We start from the raw sequence: 22,488 nt of genomic DNA on the forward strand, positions 1-22,488 counted from the left end.
ATTCCTGGGGGCCCAAAATGCCATTGCAGTTAACCAGTTTAAGTGGGGGCTTGTGGTGGACAGGTGAAAGATGAAGTCTCTTTTTTTTTTTTTTAAGTGGGAGGAGGGAAGATAGAACAATTACCGCACATGCCCTGACTGGGATCCACTCAGCAACCTGGTCTGGGGCCATTAGCACGCTGTTGGATGTTCATACCAATTGAACCACGGGCTATGAGAGGGGAAAAGAGAGAGAAGCGGGAGGGTAAGAGAAGCAGATGGTCGCTTCTCATGTGTGCCCTGACTGGGGATTGAACTGGGATGTCTCCACACTGGGCCAACGCTCTAACCACTGAGCAAACTGGCCAGGGCTGAGAGACGGAACCTTAATTCAAGTTTGAATCACAGGGGCTGAGTGGGCCCACAGAACCACTTTGTGGTGATTTCATCAGTTTCTGGATGTATAATTAAAAGGATACCTGGTATCTGGCAGAATTTCCATATTGGCTCTCTAATCCTGGAAGAATGGCCATTATAATATCAAGGGCCAAGTTGAAGCCCCTAGAAATCCCATCCCCACATACACACATACCAGGGAAGTAAACAAAAATATTGCTTTCTTGAGAGCAGAATGGGGAATTGCAGAGATTAATGAGACCTATAAAGATCTGAAAGAAGCAGGAGTGATGAAGTGTATCTTATGCCAATTTAACTTGCCTGTTTGGCCTATGAAGAAGGTAGATGGATCTTGGAGAATTACTAAATTATTATACATTTAATCACATGATGGCTCCAGTTCCAGCTACTCTTCCTTATGTGGTATCTTTACTGAAGCAAAGCAACATAGCCCCTGCCATTTGGTATGCAGCTACTGACCTGTAAATCAGTGGTCCCCAACCCCCGGGCTGCGGACTGGTACCAGTCCATGGGCCATTTGGTACCGGTCTACAGAGAAAGAATAAATAACTTACATTATTTCTGTTTTATTTATATTTAAGTCTGAACAATGTTTTATTTTTAAAAAATGACCAGATTTCCTCTGTTACATTTGTCTAAGACTCACTCTTTTTTTTTTTAAATCTTTGAAGCAACGATGCTTATTTCTTTTTTTTTAATTTTTTATTTATTTTTTTATTTATTCATTTTAGAGAGGATAGAGAAAGACAGAGGGGGGGGAGAGACAGAGAGAGAGAGAAGAGGGGAGGAGCTGGAAGCATCAACTCCCATATGTGCCTTGACCAGGCAAGCCCAGGGTTTCAAACCGGCGACCTCAGCATTTCCAGGTCGACACTTTATCCACTGCGCCACCACAGGTCAGGCTCTAAGACTCACTCTTGACGCTTGTGTCGGTCACGTGATACATTTATCCGTTCCACCCTAAGGCCGGTCCATGAAAATATTTTCTGATATTAAACTGGTCCGTGGCCCAAAAAAGGTTGGAGATCACTGCTGTAAAAGCTTACTTCTACATACAAATTGGCAAGGAACACCAGAAGCAATTTACTTCTTAGCAGGGCCAACAATTTAACTTCACAGTCTTGCCCCAGGGCTACATCAATTCTCTGGCTCTGTGCCATAATATAGCCCACAGAGATATTGAGCATCTCGACCTTCCAATCAGCATTGAGTTGGTCCAGGACATTGATGACATTATACTGATTGGATCTGGGGAGCAGGAAGTAGCAGATGGGAAAAAAGAGCTATCAGAGTCAAATATAATTTATACTTGTAAATTTTGGATTGTTGTGAAATTGTTTTAAATTTATCACCTTCTTGTATAAAATAAGTTCTCATCAATAATGATAAACAAGTGATCATTGTTAAACTGTTTTATCGAGGGATTACATGCAGTCATACCAATAATAAAAGTGTACATAAAAAGGTTTATGTTTATAGATGCAATCTCAGGTTTTTCATTAAATTTTTGAGAATAATTTATTTGATAATATTTATTATCATCCTTAATATGTTTGTCTTCTTTTTCTCCATATATTAAATAACGAAAACAATTCTTTTTACCAAGCCCATACGGTTGCCTTCACATCCCCTTTAATTTATCCTAGTGTGCTCTACAAATATTATTTCTATGGATGTCATGATATGAAAAAAGGTTGAGAAGCACTTTAGATCAGGATTCTTTTTTTTTCTTCTGCTTCTTTTTTCAAAGTGAGAGGTGGAGACTCAGAGAGACAGACTCCTGCATGCACCCTGACCAGGATCCACCCGGCAACCCGTCTGGGTCCAATGATCTGCCCATTTGGGGCCATGCATGCAGCCAAACTATTTTTAGCACCTGAGGCAGAGGCTCCATGGAGCCATCCTCAGTGCCTGGGGTGATGTGCTTGAACCAATCTAACCATAACTGTGGGAGGGAAAGAGAGAGAGAGAGAGGGAAGAAGGAGAGGAGTGGAGTGGAGAAGTAGATGGGTGCTTCTGTGTGCCCTGACCAGGAATGGAACCTAGGACATCCACATGCTTGGCTGATGCTCTACCACTGAGCTAACTGGCCAGGGCCTAGATCAAGATTCTTAACCTGGGGTCCCTTGATGGATTTTAGTGAGTGTATGAAATATGCAAGTGTTATTTCTCTAGAGAAATGGTTAATATTTTTCATCAGGTTCTCAAAGCTTAAGAAACAACTGATCTCTGGAATTTCAGAAGTTCCCTTAAAATTTCACCCCTCAAAGAAGTGAAGGTACAAATTAAGGGTTAATTGAACTCCAATGTCACAAATAAGCCTTTATTATCACAGTTCAGAATAAAGATGCTATAAATGGAACTAGGAGGACTTTTACCTCTTTGGCTCAGAGACAGACAGTCTTGTAGGAATCCTGCTCTTGGTCTCTCTTCTCGAATTCAACTAGCATAGTAAGAGGATTCTATGATTTTCTATTTGAAATAGATACCTCCTACCTCAGGTCACCAGAAAACCAAAAAGGAACCAGGGTGGAACCCAGGGAAGAGAAGGTATAAATGGGGCAGAGAGCATAGATTTCAAATGCTCACATGTGATCCAGCTCATGTCACAAAGCGGCTATATTGGGATCTACAGCCAAAGCTTGAAAGCTAATATCATAAAGCCTACATTTGCCCAGACCTTCTCCTCTTTGTTTCTAAAACACTGTATATATCTAGACTTCTATATATGTATCTCCCTTGGGGGCCTAGCAGTGGTGACTGAAGCCACAGTACCATGAGACCATACTGTCATTATCTGATGTGGTTTCTGCTTCTAACAGGCTATGACCCTGTTATGAAAGGTAGATAGACTCTTATTTATTCTTTAAAATGTTAAGCACATAATACACAATCAATATTTTTTCAATTAAGGGTGAATAAATTAACATGCACCAATAAATCTGTTTCCTTAAAAACTCATATAACAGAAAGAGATATTTCCCATATAGATTAATAAATTAACTTCCTGATAAAAAACTTAATGTGAATTTGAGTATCTTATAATCCCAATTTTGACTAGGATTTTTATCACCTCAGATATGCTGAATAAAGATATGCTATGCTGCCTGACCTGTGGTGGCGCAGTGGATAAAGTGTCGACCTGGAACACTGAGGTCACTGATTCAAAACCCTGGGTTTATCTGGTCAGACACATATGGGAGTTGATGCTTCCTGCTCCTCCCCCCTTTCTATCCCTCTGTCTAAAATGAATAAATAAAATCTTAAAAAAATAAAAAAGATATGCTATGCCTACCACCTGACCAGTCAGTGGCGTAGTGGATAGAGCATTGAACTGGGACACGGAGGACCCAGGTTCAAAACCCTGAGGTTGCCAGCTTGAGCCAAGGACGCCAGCTTGAGCACAGGCTCATTCAGCTTGAGCACGGGTTCACCAACTTGGGTGTGGGGTCACTTGCTGGAGCGTGGGATCATAGGCATGACCCCTTGGTCACTGGCTTGAGCCCAAAAGTCGCTGGCTTGAAGCCCAAGGTTGCTGGCTTAAGCAAGGGGTCACTCACTCTGTTGTAGCCTCCCGGTAAAGGCACATATGAGAAAGCAATCATTGAACAACTAAGGTACTGCAACGAAGAACTGATGCTTCTCATCTCTCTCCCTTCTTGTCTTTCTGTCCCTAGCTGTCCCTCTCTCTGACTTTCTTTGTCTGTCAAAAAAAAAAAAAAAAAAAAAAAGAAGAAGAAAAGATATGCTATGGCTACCTACAGATGAATGAGACATATCTTAACCATTAATCTAATTCCCACTACACTGCTCATAAAAATTAGGGAATTAGGGAATGTGCAGATACTCCAGTTCTTTCAGCCTTTTGTATAGTGCATTTTCATCAATTAAATAAAAGTTGGTTTTGTATCTTCTTTATTATATGCGGCTTAAGTGTCTGTTTGTCGCTGATAACTTATTGGTTGCTTGCGTAACTGTACTAGCCAATGGGGTGAAGTTGCACGGCATTCAAATAGTCCCGCCTTCTGGCATGCCACCTCACAAATTGAGGTTAAAGATTGGAGCAATTGGCCCTGGCCGGTTGGCTCAGCGGTAGAGCGACGGCCTAGCGTGCGGAGGACCCGGGTTCGATTCCCGGCCAGGGCACATAGGAGAAGCGCCCATTTGCTTCTCCACCCCTCCGCCGCGCTTTCCTCTCTGTCTCTCTCTTCCCCTCCCGCAGCCAAGGCTCCATTGGAGCAAAGATGGCCCGGGCGCTGGGCATGGCTCTGTGGCCTCTGCCTCAGGCGCTAGAGTGGCTCTGGTCGCAATATGGCGACGCCCAGGATGGGCAGAGCATCGCCCCCTGGGGGGCAGAGCACCGCCCCTGGTGGGCTTGCCGGGTGGATCCCGGTCGGGCGCATGCGGGAGTCTGTCTGACTGTCTCTCCCTGTTTCCAGCTTCAGAAAAATGAAAAAAAAAAAAAAAAAGATTGGAGCAATTATTATGCTGTTAAGAAATCTTAACACCAGAAGGGGTATTTGCAATGGTACAAGACTAGAGGTTCTCCAATTGAAAAATGTCATAATAGCTAAGTCTTTGACTGGCTCCTCTAAAGGTGAAATACATGTCATTCCAAGAATTGATTTGGCTCCATCTCAAACAGGGTTGCCATTTCAATTGAGATGTAGACAATTTCCTGTAAAACTTGCCTTTGCTATGACCATCAATAAGTCTCAGGGTCAAACACTTAAGCGTGTTGGCATTTTTTTTACCTGAGCCTGCATTTGAACACGGTCAACTTTATGTTGCCTGTTCAAGAGTTCGTGAAAGAACGGACGTAAAATTAAAAATAATTGATGGTCCTCTGCAAGGCGAGCTTAAAAATGATGGAAAGATTTACACAAGAAATGTTGTGTACAAAGAGATCTTTGACATGTGAATTAACATTTTATTATTTAAATCACCTTTATTTATTGAGCTAGCGGTGGCTCTTAAGAAATGTACCGCCAGTGGTTTCCTTCATTGCACTCTACTTTAAGCAATTAAGCAAGTAGAAGGGGGAAACCCTGTGGGGCAGTAAGCAAAGGGGCGTCCTCGCCACCTGCCCTGAGTAATTCAGTTTGAATTAGTAGACACCTTTGCACAAATCATTTTAATTACAATTTATAATATCTAGAACAGCGGTCATTTCGTATGACCTCCGGGCTTTCTAGTATTTGCATAATTGAACAACTTTCTTTGACATGTCATTTGCTTTTCTGATGTTCTTGTTTAGTAAAAAATAAAAATGCTTTTTTTCTTATCGCTTGATATTTATTTTGAAATGAATACCTAATTTTTGACAGCAGTATATTAAGAAAAGACATGAATCATCTTTTTAAAAAATCATCTTTATAGTTCTTTTTGTTTCCTTTATGCTTAATGCTATTTTCTACACATGGGGTACTCTCAGCAAAAGCTAACAGAACTTGGAACAAACTTTAGAAACTAATAATCTCAATGACATTCAAGGCTTTACAGTTTATACTGCATTTTATGATTCATTTGATCATAGGAATCCACAAGAATCCTGTTAGTTAGAGCTTCATAGTAGAACTGAAGAAATTCAAAAAGTTTAGGCCATTTGCTTAAGGTTTTAGAGCGGGACTAGAAGGCAAGTCCTCGGACTCCTATGGTTGTGCTTTTTCCCACTGTAAGATTAAAGGAATTATCTCTCATCTTCAAAAAGAATTTAAAATTATATTGCTACACAGAAGTAGAGACTTAGTCTGGCCTGTGGTGGCGCAATGGATACAGCTTGGACCTGGAAGGCTGAGGTCACTGGTTTGAAACCCTGGGCTTGCCAGGTCAGAGCAGGTGTGACAAGTAAGCAATGAAGAGCTAAACTGAAGCAACTATGAGTTGATACTTCTTGTCCCCACCCCACCCCATCTGTAAAATCAATCAATAAGATCTTTTTATAAAAAAGTAGATAATTAGTGTTGCAATCCCTGAGTCAGTAAGAAAGTTAACATATAAGTACATTTCTAAGACCTACTGATTTGAATAATACTTTTTCTAGAATGATACTTTGGTTTATAAACCATATATGTGTTTCATTTATTTGAGTTCATACAACTTTCAGCTATATTTCTTGGCTGTGCATATAGCTTCCTGTTTGGTTTTTTTAAGCATTGGTTCAAAGTTCTTACTTCTGAACTTTGTCTACTCTTTTCCTGTTCACCAGGTAGCTCCGGGAAAAACTCAGTCAAGATGGTTTAATCATGTTTAATTTTGTCTCGCAGGCAGTGTTGACCACCACCAGGGGGCAAAAGCCTACCAGCTGAATTCTCTGTAATGCATTTCTACGCAGGACAGTACAGTACAGGGACCCTCAGTGTCTGATTCTTGATGGAACCTCCCTGCTAATTATTTCAACCACAGCGCCCCAGGGAGAGAACAAAGGCTCAGCACAGTGGGCTCTATCTAGTGGCACTTAACCATACAGAAACCAGAAAGAGCTCATCAGCCCTGTCAGTTTTAAAAGAAGCAATGAGATCCAAGAGAGTTTGAGTGACAAATAGAAGAAGGTGGACTTTAATAACTGCAACTCCTATATGTGTTTTCTACAGCTTTGATATGCATGGTGGTATTTACCAGATCCACCCAAACTGAGAAATTTGTAGCTTTGTCAATTCTCTTTCTCTGTAAGTAATCAATTGTATTTGCACAATGCGATCTTTCCCCCCTTTTTAATCTTAGTTTTTCATTATCTTCTTGGCTTAATGTTCTGCTGACGGCTTATCTTTTAGAAATTGATTCCTTCAAAATATTTAATATTCATTTCACACGTGTCTATGAAATAATGAAATCTAGAGACAAAGAGAAGAAACCTCAAGAAGCAAATCCTGCTTAAGAGAATTTCTTCTCAGCAGGAAGCAAGTGGGAGGTAAAAGAGCAGGTTGGACCCTCCGAACTCCGAGCCAGCTTTCTCGGCCGCCTGGGCTCACTCAGCCTTATTGCGCCTCGGAAATAATGAAGGAGTCCTTAGACAGAGGCCGGGGTAACAGAGCAAAAATGAGGGTAGCATGAAGAGTCCAGGGTATAAAATTAAAAATCTTTCGAAAAGTCTCGTCATTTTAATATGGACTCTGAGGCCGAAGGGTGGGAAAACTGAGAAAAAGCCCGAGGGCCGGGTCGAAGCGGGGATAAACACGTGTCCTGATCGCGTCAGAAGGCTTTCCAGCTCAGTGAGTCCCACCCACACTTAGAGCGTTTCCATCTCCGCGGAGCCCTTTCCCACCAGAGAACGTGTTTGCATCAGATTTTCACCTCAGCTTCTTTCCACTAAGGTTGGTTAAGCTGTGTGCCCCACCTCATAAAATGGTTATCCATGAAGAGATGGGACTCCGGCACCCCCCCCCCCCCCCACACACACACACACTCCCCACAGCCCTGCACCCCACCCCTCGCGGGCGCACGGCGCGACTCCAGCGCCCAGGAGGAAACCCGGCAGGGGGCGGCGGCCCGAGGCGCACACTTCCCGCCGGCTTCCGGCAACTCAAGGGTTACCGCGAGGCAGCGGCGCGCGCCGAGGGGAGAGGCGGTTGCTGACAGGTGGCGCCTGCGCACTGGGAACACTCATTGTGCCTCGCAGCTGCTGAACCGCCCGTCAGTCCGCCCGCCAGCCGCCGGTTCGGTGCGTCAGTCTGCGAGAGTCCGGTGGTGGGTGCGGAGCCTGCGGCTGTCCCCGCGGCCTCCTCCTAGTCCTCCCCGTCCCCCTCACCCCCACCCCACACTCCTTTCCCCATTCCGGCTCCGTCCCCCTCCCGTCCCCCACACTCAGGACAAGAATGCCCTGCCCGGAACAACCCAGCAGCACCTAGATGGCTTTGGTCACGGTTCAGCGATCGCCTACTCCCAGCACCACCTCCAGCCCCTGCGCCTCGGTGAGTCCCTCCCGGCCGCCGCTCAGCTCGCTTCTGTCACTGCGGCTCCGCTTTGCCTCAGCGGGTCCCGCCGAGCGCCACTGCGCACGCGCCGCGCCGCTTCCCAGGCCTTGGCACTTGGCTGCCGCGAATTCTCCCCTCCCCATCTTAACGACGAGCTGCAGGAACTACGGGACGTTGATTTTTGCCCCCATCATTCTAGGCACCCAGCTCTCACAGCCCTCACCCGAACCCCCGGTGGCATGCTTTCCTATGGCTTGAGCACTTCCTTTGGGGAATGAGTCATTCTGGCTTTTCACCCTCCCCCTTCTTTTTCCCTCTGTTGCTTTGCTGCAGGGAGAGGACCATGGTACTGCTGCGTTGCCCCTTACACCCACACACGTCCCCTTACCCACACCCATTTCATGGACCCGTTCAGTATTTGCACACTGCACACACTTCAGGCTTTCTCTCTGGGTGCCTTCCCCCAGTCACTTGCTGTCTCTCTTGTGCTCCGTACTGTTCGGGCTTCAATGGACTGCTGCTGATCAGTAGTTACTCCTTGGTTTCTCCTCTGCTCCCCTCCCCCAAAGTGGCGGTGGCTTCTGCTTCTTGGACCGTTTACCTTTCCTCCACGATATCCCAAAGCATCTGGTGCTGCATGATGACCAATGCCAATTCATTTGCATCTTATAGACATTTATGGCTTACACTCATTGCTCATGATCATTCTTGTTCTTGGGTTGTGTTTGTATGCCTCGTTAGGTCAGATGCCTGTGCCAGTGAAGCATGCTTCCAGCAGGAAAATACCCAGTAACCAGCCTTTTCCTGCTGGGCCCTTTGCCTTCTTTCCTCACCCCACCCCCTACTCCTGTATACTATTCGTATAGGTTTTATTTGTGAAAATAGTTATTTTTCAAAATAAAAGATTGCACCAGCGAGGCGAAATGGGATCTTAAAAAAAAAAAAATCCAGATGTGTTAGAGGGAAATAGACCGAATGAAAAGATGGACAATTGGAAAAATCATCTTGAACTTCCTCCAGAATTGTAATTTTAAAAACTGCATTGGTGGATTTAGTGGTTTCAAGTTGCAAAAAGGTATTCAGTAAACACTGGTGCCACCTTCCACTGTAAAAAATCAGGTTAATCTTAATATATATATATGTTAACTGGCTTGTAATTTCAACATAGTTTCCCGAATTTCAAAATTGTGTTGCGTATAGTGGTGGTTCCTTTCTCTTTTTTTCTGAGCTTTCTTTGCAGTTTGTGTGACCAAATTGACAAATATATCCTAATTCTAGAAGTGATTAGATTTCAGAGGTTAATTTATCTTGTGTGTTCCTGAGAGCAGAACTAGGATCCTTGGGTAGAAGTTTAGGGAGGCAGATTTTCAATGATTGTAAGGAAGAATTCTGTAACAATGGAGTGGACTGCCTTGCAAAATAGTGAGTGCCCATTGCTGAAAGTATTCAAGCAAAGGCTGGAGGCCTTTTGCCTAGGAGGTGATAGTATTCCTGTAATGGGGGACTTCTAAGGTATTTTCCAACTCTTAAGATTCAATGATTTGAGAATAATTGCCCTTCAAAGCTAGGAAACATTTTAAGGTCCTCTGAAGACAAGTATCATAGGGATAGAAATTCAATGTACAATACTTTATTCTTTTATGTGGTACTTTATACTAGTTTTTGGAAAGTCATTAATACTCCATAAGATTATTTTAATTCACTCCACTAGTAAGCTCTTTGAGGACAATGCTTACCAGGATTGATTTTGTTTGAAAAGCAACTGTCGAGTCATATACTGACATAATTTTTCCTGGACATTGTTGAAAACTTTGATGTTATAATAATATATGTACATCAAGTTATAATAATTTTCTTCAGGTGAATGATTAGTACACAGTAAGAACATATCTACTTTATATGACGTAATTTGCCAAACTTGGTTAGAGTCTTGAGGTATGTTAATATCACTTTTGACATAAGTAATTAAATTAATCATGTGGTAAGCTCAGTTGTTGAGCTATATGACTTATATTTCTACATCTACTTGCTATATACTAGCCTGGTTATTTCAGTTGTTTATTTGTGGCCCAGAAGCAAAGGAATCCTGGGACTAGGGTGTGTGTATGAAACAATCAACATATTAACATGACTGATGAACCTGTTACCTTTCCCTCTAAATTGTCTTCCTGTTTCGCTTCATCCAGAGCTGCATTCAGCTGAGTTGTTTCCTGGCCCTTGTGTTCCAGGATGCTGTCTGACTTGCATATATTTGTTGTTGCATTTTTTGCTGCATGAATAGATTGAATTGTTTGTTTTAAAAGAATGAGCAAAAAGAATCTAGAGAACCATGAAAGAAGAAATGTAATTTCATGAGGCTGGAAATTTAGATTTTTAATTAATTATTTAAGCATTTTATTATACTTTTTACCATAAGAATTATGACATTTTAATATCGTCAGTTTTTCACTATTCTTTCTTTAAGGATTAAACAAATCTATTGATCATCTACTTGGTGTGAATGACTATTCTAGATACTAAGATGTATAATAGATATAATATACTCTATCAAGATTATGTAATCTTGGGAGGGAGGTGGAGGGAATGGGAGGAAGAAAAAACACAAGGAGAGGGTAAAGGAGAGTGAGAGGAGTGATAATATATATACATGAACAGTAAATTTGTAATGGCCATAAGTATTGTCTGAATTCAGGTTAAGATAAATTCACTAATGGCAAAGTAATAATCTCTGAATCTCTTGGGTCTTTTTTATGCCAGACATCATGTTAAATGCTTTACATTGATTGACTTATTTATTCCTCCCAATATACCCAAGGGAAATTGCTATTATCCCCATTGTACAAGTGGAAGAAACTGAGGCAAAGTGCTATTAAGGAATGTGCCCAGAGACACTAAGTTGTTGAAGCTGTAATTCATACCCAAATGTGTCTAACTCTAGAATCTATCAACAGTTTGCTTTGTGGTAATCAAAAACTACAAAGTCGGTGGCTCTTGAACTAGGCATTGAAGGATGGGTTGAATTTCTATATGTTGAGATGGAAGCTGGGAAGTAGAGAGTATTGTAGGTGGAGAGAAGCTGTATTCATCAAGACTTAGAGACAGAAAAGTACAAGTCATATCTGAGGTCTTAAATAGACCAGTCGAGGAAAGGTTTTGTTTGGAAAAAGTAGTAAGAGATAAAGGTGAGGAGGGAGGCATCTAGGGCTGAACAGGGACTGTTGAGCTTAGGAGTGTGAACTTGATAGAGAAGGTAATGCAAGGTCCTCAGAGGATTTTGAGCAGAGCTGATCACAGTGGTGTTTTATGAGAATTAATGTAGCAACTGTGGGACACAGGGATTTGAGAGAGAAAGGCCATGAGTGGAGCCAGTTAGAGGCTGTTATAGTAGCCCAGGTCTGAGACAGTAAAGGCCTGAACTGGGAATGTGAAATGATGATGGAAGGAAAGGGGCAGATATGTGGGATTGTGGAGAAGACACAAAGGACCTGGGGACTGATTGGGTAAAGGGAATGAGGAGTCATAGATACCAGCTCTAGGAATATATTGTTATTCCTAGATAATAGATGTTTCCTACTTAATTCACAATTTAAGAATTATCTCTCACTCTCTACTCCTTCTGGTATGAATTTTCAGATTGGATACCTATATTGATCTAGGGTCATATAGACACAAAACACCTTAGTTTTCTGTAGTGCTTTATATTTCTCAGAATGTTTTGTGGTGTATTTTTGTTGTATTTTTCTGAAGTGAGAAGCAGGGAGGCAGAGAAACTGACTCCCAAATGTGCCCGACCAGGATCTACCCAGCATGCCCACTAAGGGGCTATGCTCTACCCATCTGGGGCGTTGCTCTATTTCAACTGGAGCCATTCTAGTGCCTGAAGTGGAGGCATGGAGCCATCCTCAGCGCCCGGCCAACTTTGTTCCAGTGGAGCCTTGGCTGTGGGAGGGAAAGAGAGAGAAAGAGAAAGAGAGAAAGGAGAGCAGGAAGGGTAGAGAAGCAGATGAGTGCTTCTCCTGTGTGCCCTGACCGGGAATCAAACCTGGGACTTTCACACGCTGGGCCAATGCTCTACCACTGAGCCAACTCGCCAGGGCCTCAGAATGTTTTTGTGATCATGATCTAGAGCTTTATAGAGCAACCTCATAAGTCATGCAAGACTGGTTACCAAGGTTAAAATATTTGCTGGTGGTTGTAAAACTAGTTGGTGTAAGAACCTGAACTAGAACTAAGTTCCTTGGCTTCTGGTCACATCTCTTTCGATGGTGTGATAAGAGGAACAGCATACGAGTTTCTGATTCTGAGAACTTGACAGTATAGGAAAGGAACCAAGACTTGAGATACAGTCAAGAATTCACACTCTCTTTGGAGTTCATTTATATTGTAACATTTATTTATATTGTAACCTAGAATCATCCAAGTCTGTGCAAATCATTTTTAGGTAATACTTTTATTCAAAGCCTATTATCACTTCATTCACACAGAATTTTCATAAACTTGGATATTTAGTTTCCTTACTCTTAGAAGATTATTACCAACAGCAAAATAGGAATGCAAAGTGGCAGGTGCTTCTAAAAGCAGGCTCCTTATAGTTCTGGGAAATGATAGCTGATGGTTTTACAGCAAGGAAGGGAGGAAGAAAACCTATAAATAGCTGGCCTGAGGAAAAAATAATAGCAGTTACAGACTATTTAATGTAAGGACAAATACCCACCTAAGGTTCGGTACTCCCTCAGAGCTACTATTATATGGTCATAATGATGACCCTGAATCATCATAAGAAAGCTTAATCTTGTTTTGTCTTGATTTAAGCAGTCAGGATCAAGCAAAGTATATTTTTAGATAGATGTTCATCCAAGTTTCACCAAAGTTTTGATGTTTAAGATGCACATTTTTTTTTTTTTGGTATTTTTCCAAAGTTAGAAGCAGGTACGCAGTCAGACAGACTCCCACATGTGCCCTGCCCGGATCCACGCAGCATGCCTAGTAGGGGGCGATGCTCTGCCCATCTGAGGCGTTGCTCTGTTGCTACTGGAGCCATTCTAGCGCCTGAGGCCAAGGCCATGGAGCTGTCCTCAGTGCCTGAGCCAACTTTGCTCCACTGGAACCTTGGCTGCAGGAGGGGAAGAGAGAGATAGAGAGGAAGGATAGGGGGAAGAGTGGAGAAGCAGATGGGTGCTTCTCCTGTGTGCACTGACCAGGAATTGAACTCGGGACTTTACATGCCGGTCCAACGCTCTATCGCTGAGCCAACTGACTAGGGCCTAAGATGCACATTTTAATTAATTTATTTCCTAATGATGCTGGATAAATAAAATATTACTGAATTATATATATATATATATTTTTTTATTTTTTATTTTTTATTTTTTTTGTATTTTTCTGAAGCTGGAAACGGGGAGAGACAGTCAGACAGACTCCCACATGCGCCCGACTGGGATCCACCCGGCACGCCCACCAGGGGCAACGCTCTGCCCACCAGGGGGCGATGCTCTGCCACGACCAGAGCCATTCTAGCGCCTGGGGCAGAGGCCAAGGAGCCATCCCCAGCGCCCGGGCCATCTTTGCTCCAATGGAGCCTTGGCTGCAGGAGGGGAAGAGAGAGACAGAGAGGAAGGAGGGGGGGGCGTGGAGAAGCAAATGGGTGCTTCTCCTATGTGACCTGGCTGGGAATCGAACCCGGGTCCCCCGCACGCCAGGCCGACGCTCTACCGCTGAGCCAACTGGCCAGGTATATGACCACAACTCTGTCCCTAAGCAGAGAAAATAAAATCATAGCAAATATTAATTCGATTTATATGAATTATAAATACTTAAAAGTGATGCTTTTAAATATTTTTCTTAAAATTTTTTTATTTATTGATTTTAGAGAGAAAGGAAGGAAGAAAAAGATAGAAACATCAATTTGGTTTTTATTTATTGATTGATTGATTGATTTTTTAGAGAGAGAGGAGTGAGAGAGAGAGACAGAGAGAGAGAGAAGGGGGAGGAGCAGGAAGCATCAACTCCCATATGTGCCTTGACCAGGCAAGCCCAAGGTTTCAAACCGGCGACCTCAGTGTTCCAGGTCGACGCTTTATCCCACTGCGCCACCACAGGTCAGGCCTCAATTTGTTTTTTGTTATGTATTCATTGGTGGTTTCTTGTATGTGTCCTGACTGGGTATCGAACCTTCAACCTTGGCATATTGGGACGACATCATGACTCTTTCCTCTTTACTGTACTTGGTTGTTGGTTTATCTCCCCAACTAACCATTTAAGCCAGCAACTGGGACTGTTTGTGCATATTTTTGTATCGCCAGGGTCAAAAATATTGAAAACATGGATCCATGGATGGATTGATATAGTGATATTTAGCAACCTTTTCCATTTTGAGTTCTTCCATTGTTTTTAAGCATTGTTCTGTTTTCAGAAGCCCAAAGAATATGACCACCTTTAAGACTTTTAATATTTATTGCTAAATTGTCCTCTAGAAAAGTTGAATCAATCTTTGTTTACAAGCTATGTATAAAAATCTCTGCTTCACTGTACCTTCCTTCATCAGCCCTGAGTATCTTTGTCATCATTCCTTTTCTTTATCATAAGAGCTATTGTTTATTGAACACTTACTGTGTTCCAGACACTATGCTGAGTACCTTACATGCATTATATATATAATTTTATATCACTTCTATGATATAGGTATTATTACTATCTCTATTTTACAAAGAAAATTGAGGCTCAGAGAAGTACAATGAATTGCCCAAGATTATAGGTCTGGTATCTGACCCCAGAATTCTCTCTCTTAACCATTAATATTTTATTGCTGTTTTGTTCACATTTTCTTTTTTCAGAAGTTAAACATTTTTCTAAATATTTATTATATGTGTTTTTATATTCCCTGTTTTGTAAATCATTGATGTGATTAGCCCAGTGTTCTCCAAGGATAGTTATATTGCATATTTTGCCTCAGTTTTTCATTTTCCATTTTTGTTTGTTTTTATTTTATTTTGATGTACAGATACTTAAAATTTTTAATGACTGCAAAGTTATTTTTGTGTTTATTTTTCACATAGTTTTACTAGTTAGTTTAATTCTCTGTCAATTTTTACTACTTAGTTCAATTTTCCATCAAGAGTAGAAAAATATTCACCCTTATTTTCTGAAGTTGTCTTATAGTTTATTTTTATATTTAACTTTAATCACCTGAAATTAGTTTTACTACATGATATGAGGCAAATATTAAATTAACTTTGTTCCAAATAGTTAACAACTTGTCCCAGTTCATTTTATGAAATACTCTTTTTTTCTAATGTATAATTCCACCTCTGGAAAATACTACATTGGGGTATAAACTAGAGTGTGTTCCTTTGAAGTTTCATTGCTGTTCCCACAGGAGTTTAGTTAATTTAGCAGGTATTACTTAGTTTTCATTAAATTGCATGGGCAGAAGATAAACTTAAACTAGCTTAGATTTTAAAAATTGACCTAAGTATCTGGGAAGTCCAGGGGAAAAGCAGGCCTTTGGTAATCAAAGGGTATCTTCAGGTCTCTCATCCTTTCTATCTGGCTTTAGGTGAAAGGGAGCAGATTCTAGATTACGCCCAGCCTGGAAAAGGCACTGTGCAGAGCCCATACTGCCTTACTATGCAACACCAGTAAATCTCATTCCTGGTTCCAGCAGCTTGGGGCTTTACTGTTTTACCATTAATTGCGTGCCGTCATTTTGGCTACATAGTACCTGACCTATTGTAGGTATTCACATATTCATGTTTTTCATTTATTTGTTTATTCATTCAAAAAAACCTAGTGATATGTGGTAGGGAAACTAAATTTTTTTTAAAAGACAAAACAAAACAATATGATTATTGATAAGACTCTTTACCTAATTTGAAATTTGGTAGAGGCTTGTGCAAATGGGAGAGACCTAAGGAATCTTGTTAATCAGCATATTAAAAGAATGCTATTTTGTGCAGGTAATCTCATCCATTCTCTTTCTCTGGTTCTCAGCACTGAGTCCTTTTCAGGTATTTTAACAACTAAACTGCCCTGCATTTTCTTGCCCAGCTGAGCAGCACAGCTGCTGTTCACAGTGCCCCTTATTTTCCTGTTTGTCAAGAGAATGTCTGGTGAGGTGATCTTGGCTCTGAAATGTAGTGAAAGGTTCCATGGTTCCTAGATTTCCTGAGAGACAGGAAATAGTTCACTTACCGAGTGGGAGAGGATATGCTTAGAAATAAATGGGGAGAAGTAGTATATCGTGTTCCAGCCTAGGTTTTATAGAGCTATGTAATTCAATTAAAAAATAATAATTTAGTACCTTGTTGTATCCTGTGTTATACTTGATTCTGAAGATACCTATTTATTTACTCATTCATGCCAGGATTGGGGATCAAACAGCCAGTTAGTCTCTGACTTGAGGAAATTTAGGGTAACAGTGGAAAGATTGGTATTAAATAAGTAATTAAAATACACTGTAGTAATCACAAATTATATAAGCCTTGAGGAAGAGAAAGTAGGCCAACAAGGACTTTTGAGTTGAGCCTTAAAGATGGAGTGGCAGCTAGTTTGCAAACAGAGGGTTAGGAGTGAGTAGCAGGAAGGAGGGAAGCATTCTTAAGCGTGAACTTAAGGTACAGCGTTAGACACGATGTATGCTGGGAACCACAAGCAGTACAGTGCTGATGCCATGTAAAGTGCAGAAAAGGAGGCCGGAGAAGTAAAAATAATTCCCTCTGAATTATAACATCTAGGCACTAACTTTTACCTTTAATTCAGTACAGTATATATATTCTCTTGGCTTTCCTTTTAATTGGATTTGTTAAAATTTGTGATTATAAATATATATAACTGTCCTAATAGCTACCATGTTTCATGTGTTTACTATGCTGTGTACATTGAGTTTGGCTCTAAATAGATATCACAACCATTTGAAGGAGTACTGTTATTGTTCCCATTTTACAGATGAAGAAACTGATTTTCAGAGAAGTGTCTAGACTCCCTCAGCTAGGAGTGGCAGAGCTGGGATTTAAACTTTGGTTGTCACACTCAGAGACTAAATTACATTCCAGGTGTTAGAATTAGTCTCTCTGTCTAGGTGCTGTTTGATTGCTTCCATTTTAAAAATATTTTGCTTCATGTTTGCCCTGCTCTAGTTTGAAATCATTACAATTTGAGTCATTTTGCTGCTTACATCTTGGTACTTGATAAACTCAGTTCAGCAGGAGCTTGTTGAGAGCCTTCTTAAGCACTGTGGGATTATATATAAGGCAGTACCCTTGCCTTATTTACAGGTCTAGTGGGAAAAGGCAGCTATAAACTAAGCATGTGTAGTCAAGAACCTGGTATGGTGAGTGCAATAAGGAATAATAGGGAATGTGGAACAGACTGATCGGAAAAGATGGAGGAGCAAAAGATTTTTGAAGCCAAGAAAGTGAAAGAAATGTTGTTTACTTCTAAATATTGATCCTTTTTATTTTCATTTACAATCAGAAGCCAGTGTTATCTACAGTGTGATTATTGTAAGCTAGTGTGGTCTAAGGCAGTGGTCTGGCGGTTGGAAACCACTATTCTGAGGTATGGTAGCTAGATACTGGAGCTTCTGTCTTCGGAAAGTGTGTATCTGGAGGTATTACCTTGCCCCTCACCTTTCCCACATCCATACTTTCTCCTATTTTAAAAAACAAATAAACAAACAACAAAAACAAAGCAAAACCCCTGGCTGAGTAGCTCAGTTGGTTAGAGCATTGTCCTGATACACCAGGGGTTGGGAACATTTTTGGCTGAGAGAGCCATGAACGCCACATATTTTAAAATGTAATTCCGGCCCTGGCCGATTGGCTCAGCAGTAGAGCGTCGGCCTGGCGTGCGGGGGACCCGGGTTCGATTCCCAGCCAGGGCACATAGGAGAAGCGCCCATTTGCTTCTCCACTCCCCCCCCTCCTTCCTCTCTGTCTCTCTCTTCCCCTCCCGCAGCCAAGGCTCCATTGGAGCAAAGATGGCCCGGGCACTGGGGATGGCTCCTTGGCCTCTGCCCCAGGCGCTAGAGTGGCTCTGGTCGCGGCAGAGCGACGCCCCGGAGGGGCAGAGCATCGCCCCCTGGTGGGCAGAGCTTCGCCCCTGGTGGGCGTGCCGGGTGGATCCCGGTCGGGCACATGTGGTAGTCTGTCTGACTGTCTCTCCCCGTTTCCAGCTTCAGGAAAAAAAAAATGTAATTCCATGAGAGCCATAAAATATGTTTAACACTAAATACAAGTAACTGTGTGCATTTTATGTAAGACCAACACTTTTAAAGTACAATAAGTCTCTGAATTCTTTTTAATAACGTTGTTATGTTGTTACTAACCAATAATGTACTTCTTACTATTAAATGCGACTTCAGGTTCTGCATGGTTTTACTGATGGCTTTGTAGTCGGGTTGATACATGGTGAGGTTAAGCTTCATGCAGGTGTTGAGACTTCCATCTGTTAAACGTGATCGTAGGTTGGTCTTAACGTTCTTTAGATGTGAGAAAGACTGCTCACATGCATACGTAGAGCCAAACATTGTCAGTACAGCAATACTCACATGCTGCAGTGTGTGGTATGTGATGGGAAGCGCGTTCCAAGTTTTGACAATCAGCTGGTCCATGGGTTGAAGTTTTTTCATTTCTCCCCACTTGTGTTTGCTCACCAACTCTGCTTGCTGTCGTGGAAGTCTTTCCAAATCTTCATTCAGTGACTTGAACTTATTCACCCACATGTCAGAGGCCTTCAGGTCAGCAGCTTGTAGCTCAAAATCTTTGACGGAGACACCGGGGATGTAACTCAGGTCGCGCTGTCCACTGCACACTCGTGTGGATGGGTGATGATGAGTGCGCTCACAAAATTCTCCAAAGCGCGCTTTGAATGACTGCAGGAGATTAGATGTGAAGCCAGCTAGCTGCTGGAGATCAAGATGTTGAGCAGGGTCACTTGCTGTGCATGCATCAGTTTTTCAAAGTGTAGTAAACGACCTGTTTCAGTGTTGTGATGAAGAGTTCCAGCTTGTTTTCAAATGCAAACACTGCTTGTTGAAGGGATAAGATTATTTCTAATGCCTTGCATTTTCACAGTGAGTTGGTTCAGTTGTTCAGTCATGTCCACGAGATAGTAGACCTTCAGGAGCCACTCAGTGTTAGCTAACTCAGGATGCTCGACGTTTTTCATTTCAAGAAAAGTCTGGATTTCGCTCAGACAAGCGCGAAACGGCTGAGCACCTTCCCTCTTGACAACCAACGCACATTGCTGTGCAGAAGCAGACCAGGATAATTATTCCCAACTTCATCCAGCAGTGTTTTAAACTGGCGATCATTTAAAGCTCGGGCAACAATAAAGTTGATCACCCGAATGACCAGTGACATCACCTCACCAAGCTGCTCGCCACACATCTGAGCACAAAGCGCCTCCTGATGTAGGATACAGTGAAAACTTAGGATGGGTCTCTTTTCAGGTTCACAAAGAAGCGCTACGAATCCTCTGTTTTTTCCCCACCATGCACGGAGCACCATCAGTACACACCGAAATAAGTTTATCCATCGGTAGATTTTTTTCTTTAGAGAACTCAGTGAAAGACTTGAATAAATCCTTCCCTCTTGTTGTCTTGTTTATAGGCAAAACAGCAAGACTTTCCTCATGTAGTGTGTAACCAACAGCATACCTTGCAATCACGCTGAATTGGGATAAATGGCTTACGTCTGTTGACTCATCCAAAGCAAGAGAAAAGAATGGTGCTGCATTTATGTCCTTCACTTGTGTTGCCTCAATTTGATTTACCATCATGATGGTACGATCGTGAACAGTTCTTGCCGACAGAGGCATGTCTTTTATTCGTTTGATTATCTTGTCTTTATCTGAAAAGTCGTCAAAAAGTTCATTGGCAACATCAAGCATGAATGTTTTGGCATACTTCCCATCTGTGAATGGCTTTTCTTTTCTCACAATTGCTAAAGCACCAGAAAAACTAGCCGAATTCCAGACACTTTGTTGGGTCCAAACACGGAATTGCTGCTGACTAGCTTGCACTCTTGCACAGTAGCTCTTGATATGCTTTCTTCCTGCTATTCCCCGCTGGATATTTCTTGCAAATGTAGTATGGCATGTGTCGAAGTACTGCTTTATATTTGACTGTTTCATTGATGCAATTTTATCATTGCATATTAGACACACTGCAGAACCTGCTCTCTCCACAAAGGTGAATTCCTCTGTCCATTCTGCTGAAAAGTACGATACTCCTCATCTTTTTTTCTTTTAGCCATTTTCTTCATCAAAAGGGTTTCTGCAATTAGCTAGCTGACTACTTGATTAAAGGAGGGAAGTTTACTTCCTGACCTCACAATGACCCATGTACATTATGCATTATCCAATAAAAATCTTGTTGTCCCGGAGGACAGCTGTGATTGGCTCCAGCCACCCGCAACCATGAACATGAGTGGTAGGAAATGAATGGATTGTAATACATGAGAATGTTTTATATATATTCAATATATATATATATATTTTTTTTACAGAGACAGAGAGTGAGTCAGAGAGAGGGATAGACAGAGACAGACAGACAGGAATGGAGAGAGATGAAAAGCATCAATCAGTTTTTTATTGCACGTTCCAACACCTTAGTTGTTCATTGATTGCTTTCTCATATGTGCCTTGACCGCGGGCCCTCAGCAGACAGAGTAGCCCCTTGTTGGAGCCAGCAACCTTGGGTTCAAGCTGGTGGGCTTTTGCTCAAACCAGATGAGCCCGTGCTCAAGCTGGCGACCTCAGGGTCTTGAACCTGGGTCCTCTGCATCCCAGTCCGACACTCTTTCCACTGCGCCACCGCCTGGTCAGGCATATTTTTAACGTTATTATTATTTTTATTAAAGATTTGTCTGCGAGCCAGATGCAGCCATCAAAAGAGCCACATCTGGCTTGCGAGCCATAGGTTCCTGACCCCTGTGATACACCAAGGTTTTGGGTTGAATCCTCTGTCGGGGCACATACAAGAATCAATCAGTGAATGCATAAATAAATGGAACAACAAATTCATCCATCCATCTCTCTCTCTCTCTCTCTCTCTCTCAAATTAATAAATAAAAAAGGGAATAAACCCCATTTGTTTTACTGATTCAGACAAGGGAATGTACAAAATTATGTTTATAAAAGTTTAAGGGATGACATCTCTGTGCAACTTGCTCTTTGGAGCACTGATTCTCTCCTTGTTACATCAGAAGTAACAATTTGGGAGAGCCTTTTCTTCACAATTACAATATTTAGCATGTCTCAGGCAAGAATTAAACCACACATTAGCTTCTCATAAAATATTATCTTAATCTATTAAGGAAGCTTATTGATTCTTTGACGTTTGAGGAAGCTGTTGTGGTTTAGAATAAAAATAGTGTCTGCCAGTGATTCTAATATAGTCCACATGAGGGTGGGGAAGTGCTAACAGTATTTTCATTTCTTTCTTCTTAGGCTTTTAAAAATACCTATAGCAATATGGAGCATATAGCATAGTGATGGTTTGGAATCTGCATGAAATCTGAATCCTAGCTTTACAATTTACTAGACTCAGACAACTCAATTCCTCTATACTTCAGTTTGCCTATCTGTGAAATAGAGGTAATAAATAGTACTTCTTTTATAGAAGTAAGCATTAAGTGAGAGAATGCTTTAGCACCATGCCTGGCACTAAGTAAGCATGCACTCATGACGTATTAGTCATTTTTATAATGATGGTGATTTAGGGTTGCTGTTTAGTTCTTAAGCAATTTTTCATTTTAATACAAATTTGGTGGGGAAGATACTTACTTTATGACAATATAATTCAAATGAAGAGCCTATTTCAAGGGTTTCTCTTTTTTTTCTTTAATTTTTTTTACTCAATAACTTCAGTTGTTTTTTTTTTAATTAGGGAATTTCTGCTCTAGTTGTTAACCTCTGTGGCAAAGTATGTTATTTATGGTTTTGTAATGACTCTAGAGTAACATACAGAATGATTAATGCAACTGTATCTTTAAAAATCTCCATTCCTTGAGAATTTATCAATTTACTAGACCATGCTTAGCAGCATATTAATCTATTGGATGTTTTGCTGTATGGTACGACAGATCATTGCAAGTGATCTTAGTTTGTATAGTCAAATCAGACTGCATATGTTGGCATTTTTAGTGATCAAAGCTATAAATCATGTGGCAAAATAGAA

At 41.5% G+C, this 22,488-nt stretch overlaps 2 protein-coding genes across 2 annotated transcripts in view; one reads left to right on the forward strand and one right to left on the reverse strand.

The window, feature by feature from the left end:
• The window catches only part of EFCAB5 (EF-hand calcium binding domain 5), a 130,413-nt gene extending 122,131 nt beyond the window's left edge, over positions 1-8,282 (reverse strand). Inside the window, exon 1 of the mRNA XM_066364377.1 lies at positions 8,240-8,282. The gene's annotated coding sequence lies outside the window, so the exon portion shown is untranslated. The remainder of the gene's footprint in view (positions 1-8,239) is intronic.
• Positions 8,042-22,488, forward strand: part of SSH2 (slingshot protein phosphatase 2) — a 300,617-nt gene continuing 286,170 nt past the window's right edge. Inside the window, exon 1 of the mRNA XM_066363589.1 lies at positions 8,042-8,306. Within this exon, the coding sequence (XP_066219686.1) occupies positions 8,244-8,306 (63 nt within the window). The 5' untranslated portion in view covers positions 8,042-8,243. The remainder of the gene's footprint in view (positions 8,307-22,488) is intronic.

Source organism: Saccopteryx leptura, chromosome 2, assembly GCF_036850995.1.
Source record: "Saccopteryx leptura isolate mSacLep1 chromosome 2, mSacLep1_pri_phased_curated, whole genome shotgun sequence".
In the NCBI taxonomy this organism is placed as follows: Eukaryota; Metazoa; Chordata; class Mammalia; order Chiroptera; family Emballonuridae; genus Saccopteryx; species Saccopteryx leptura.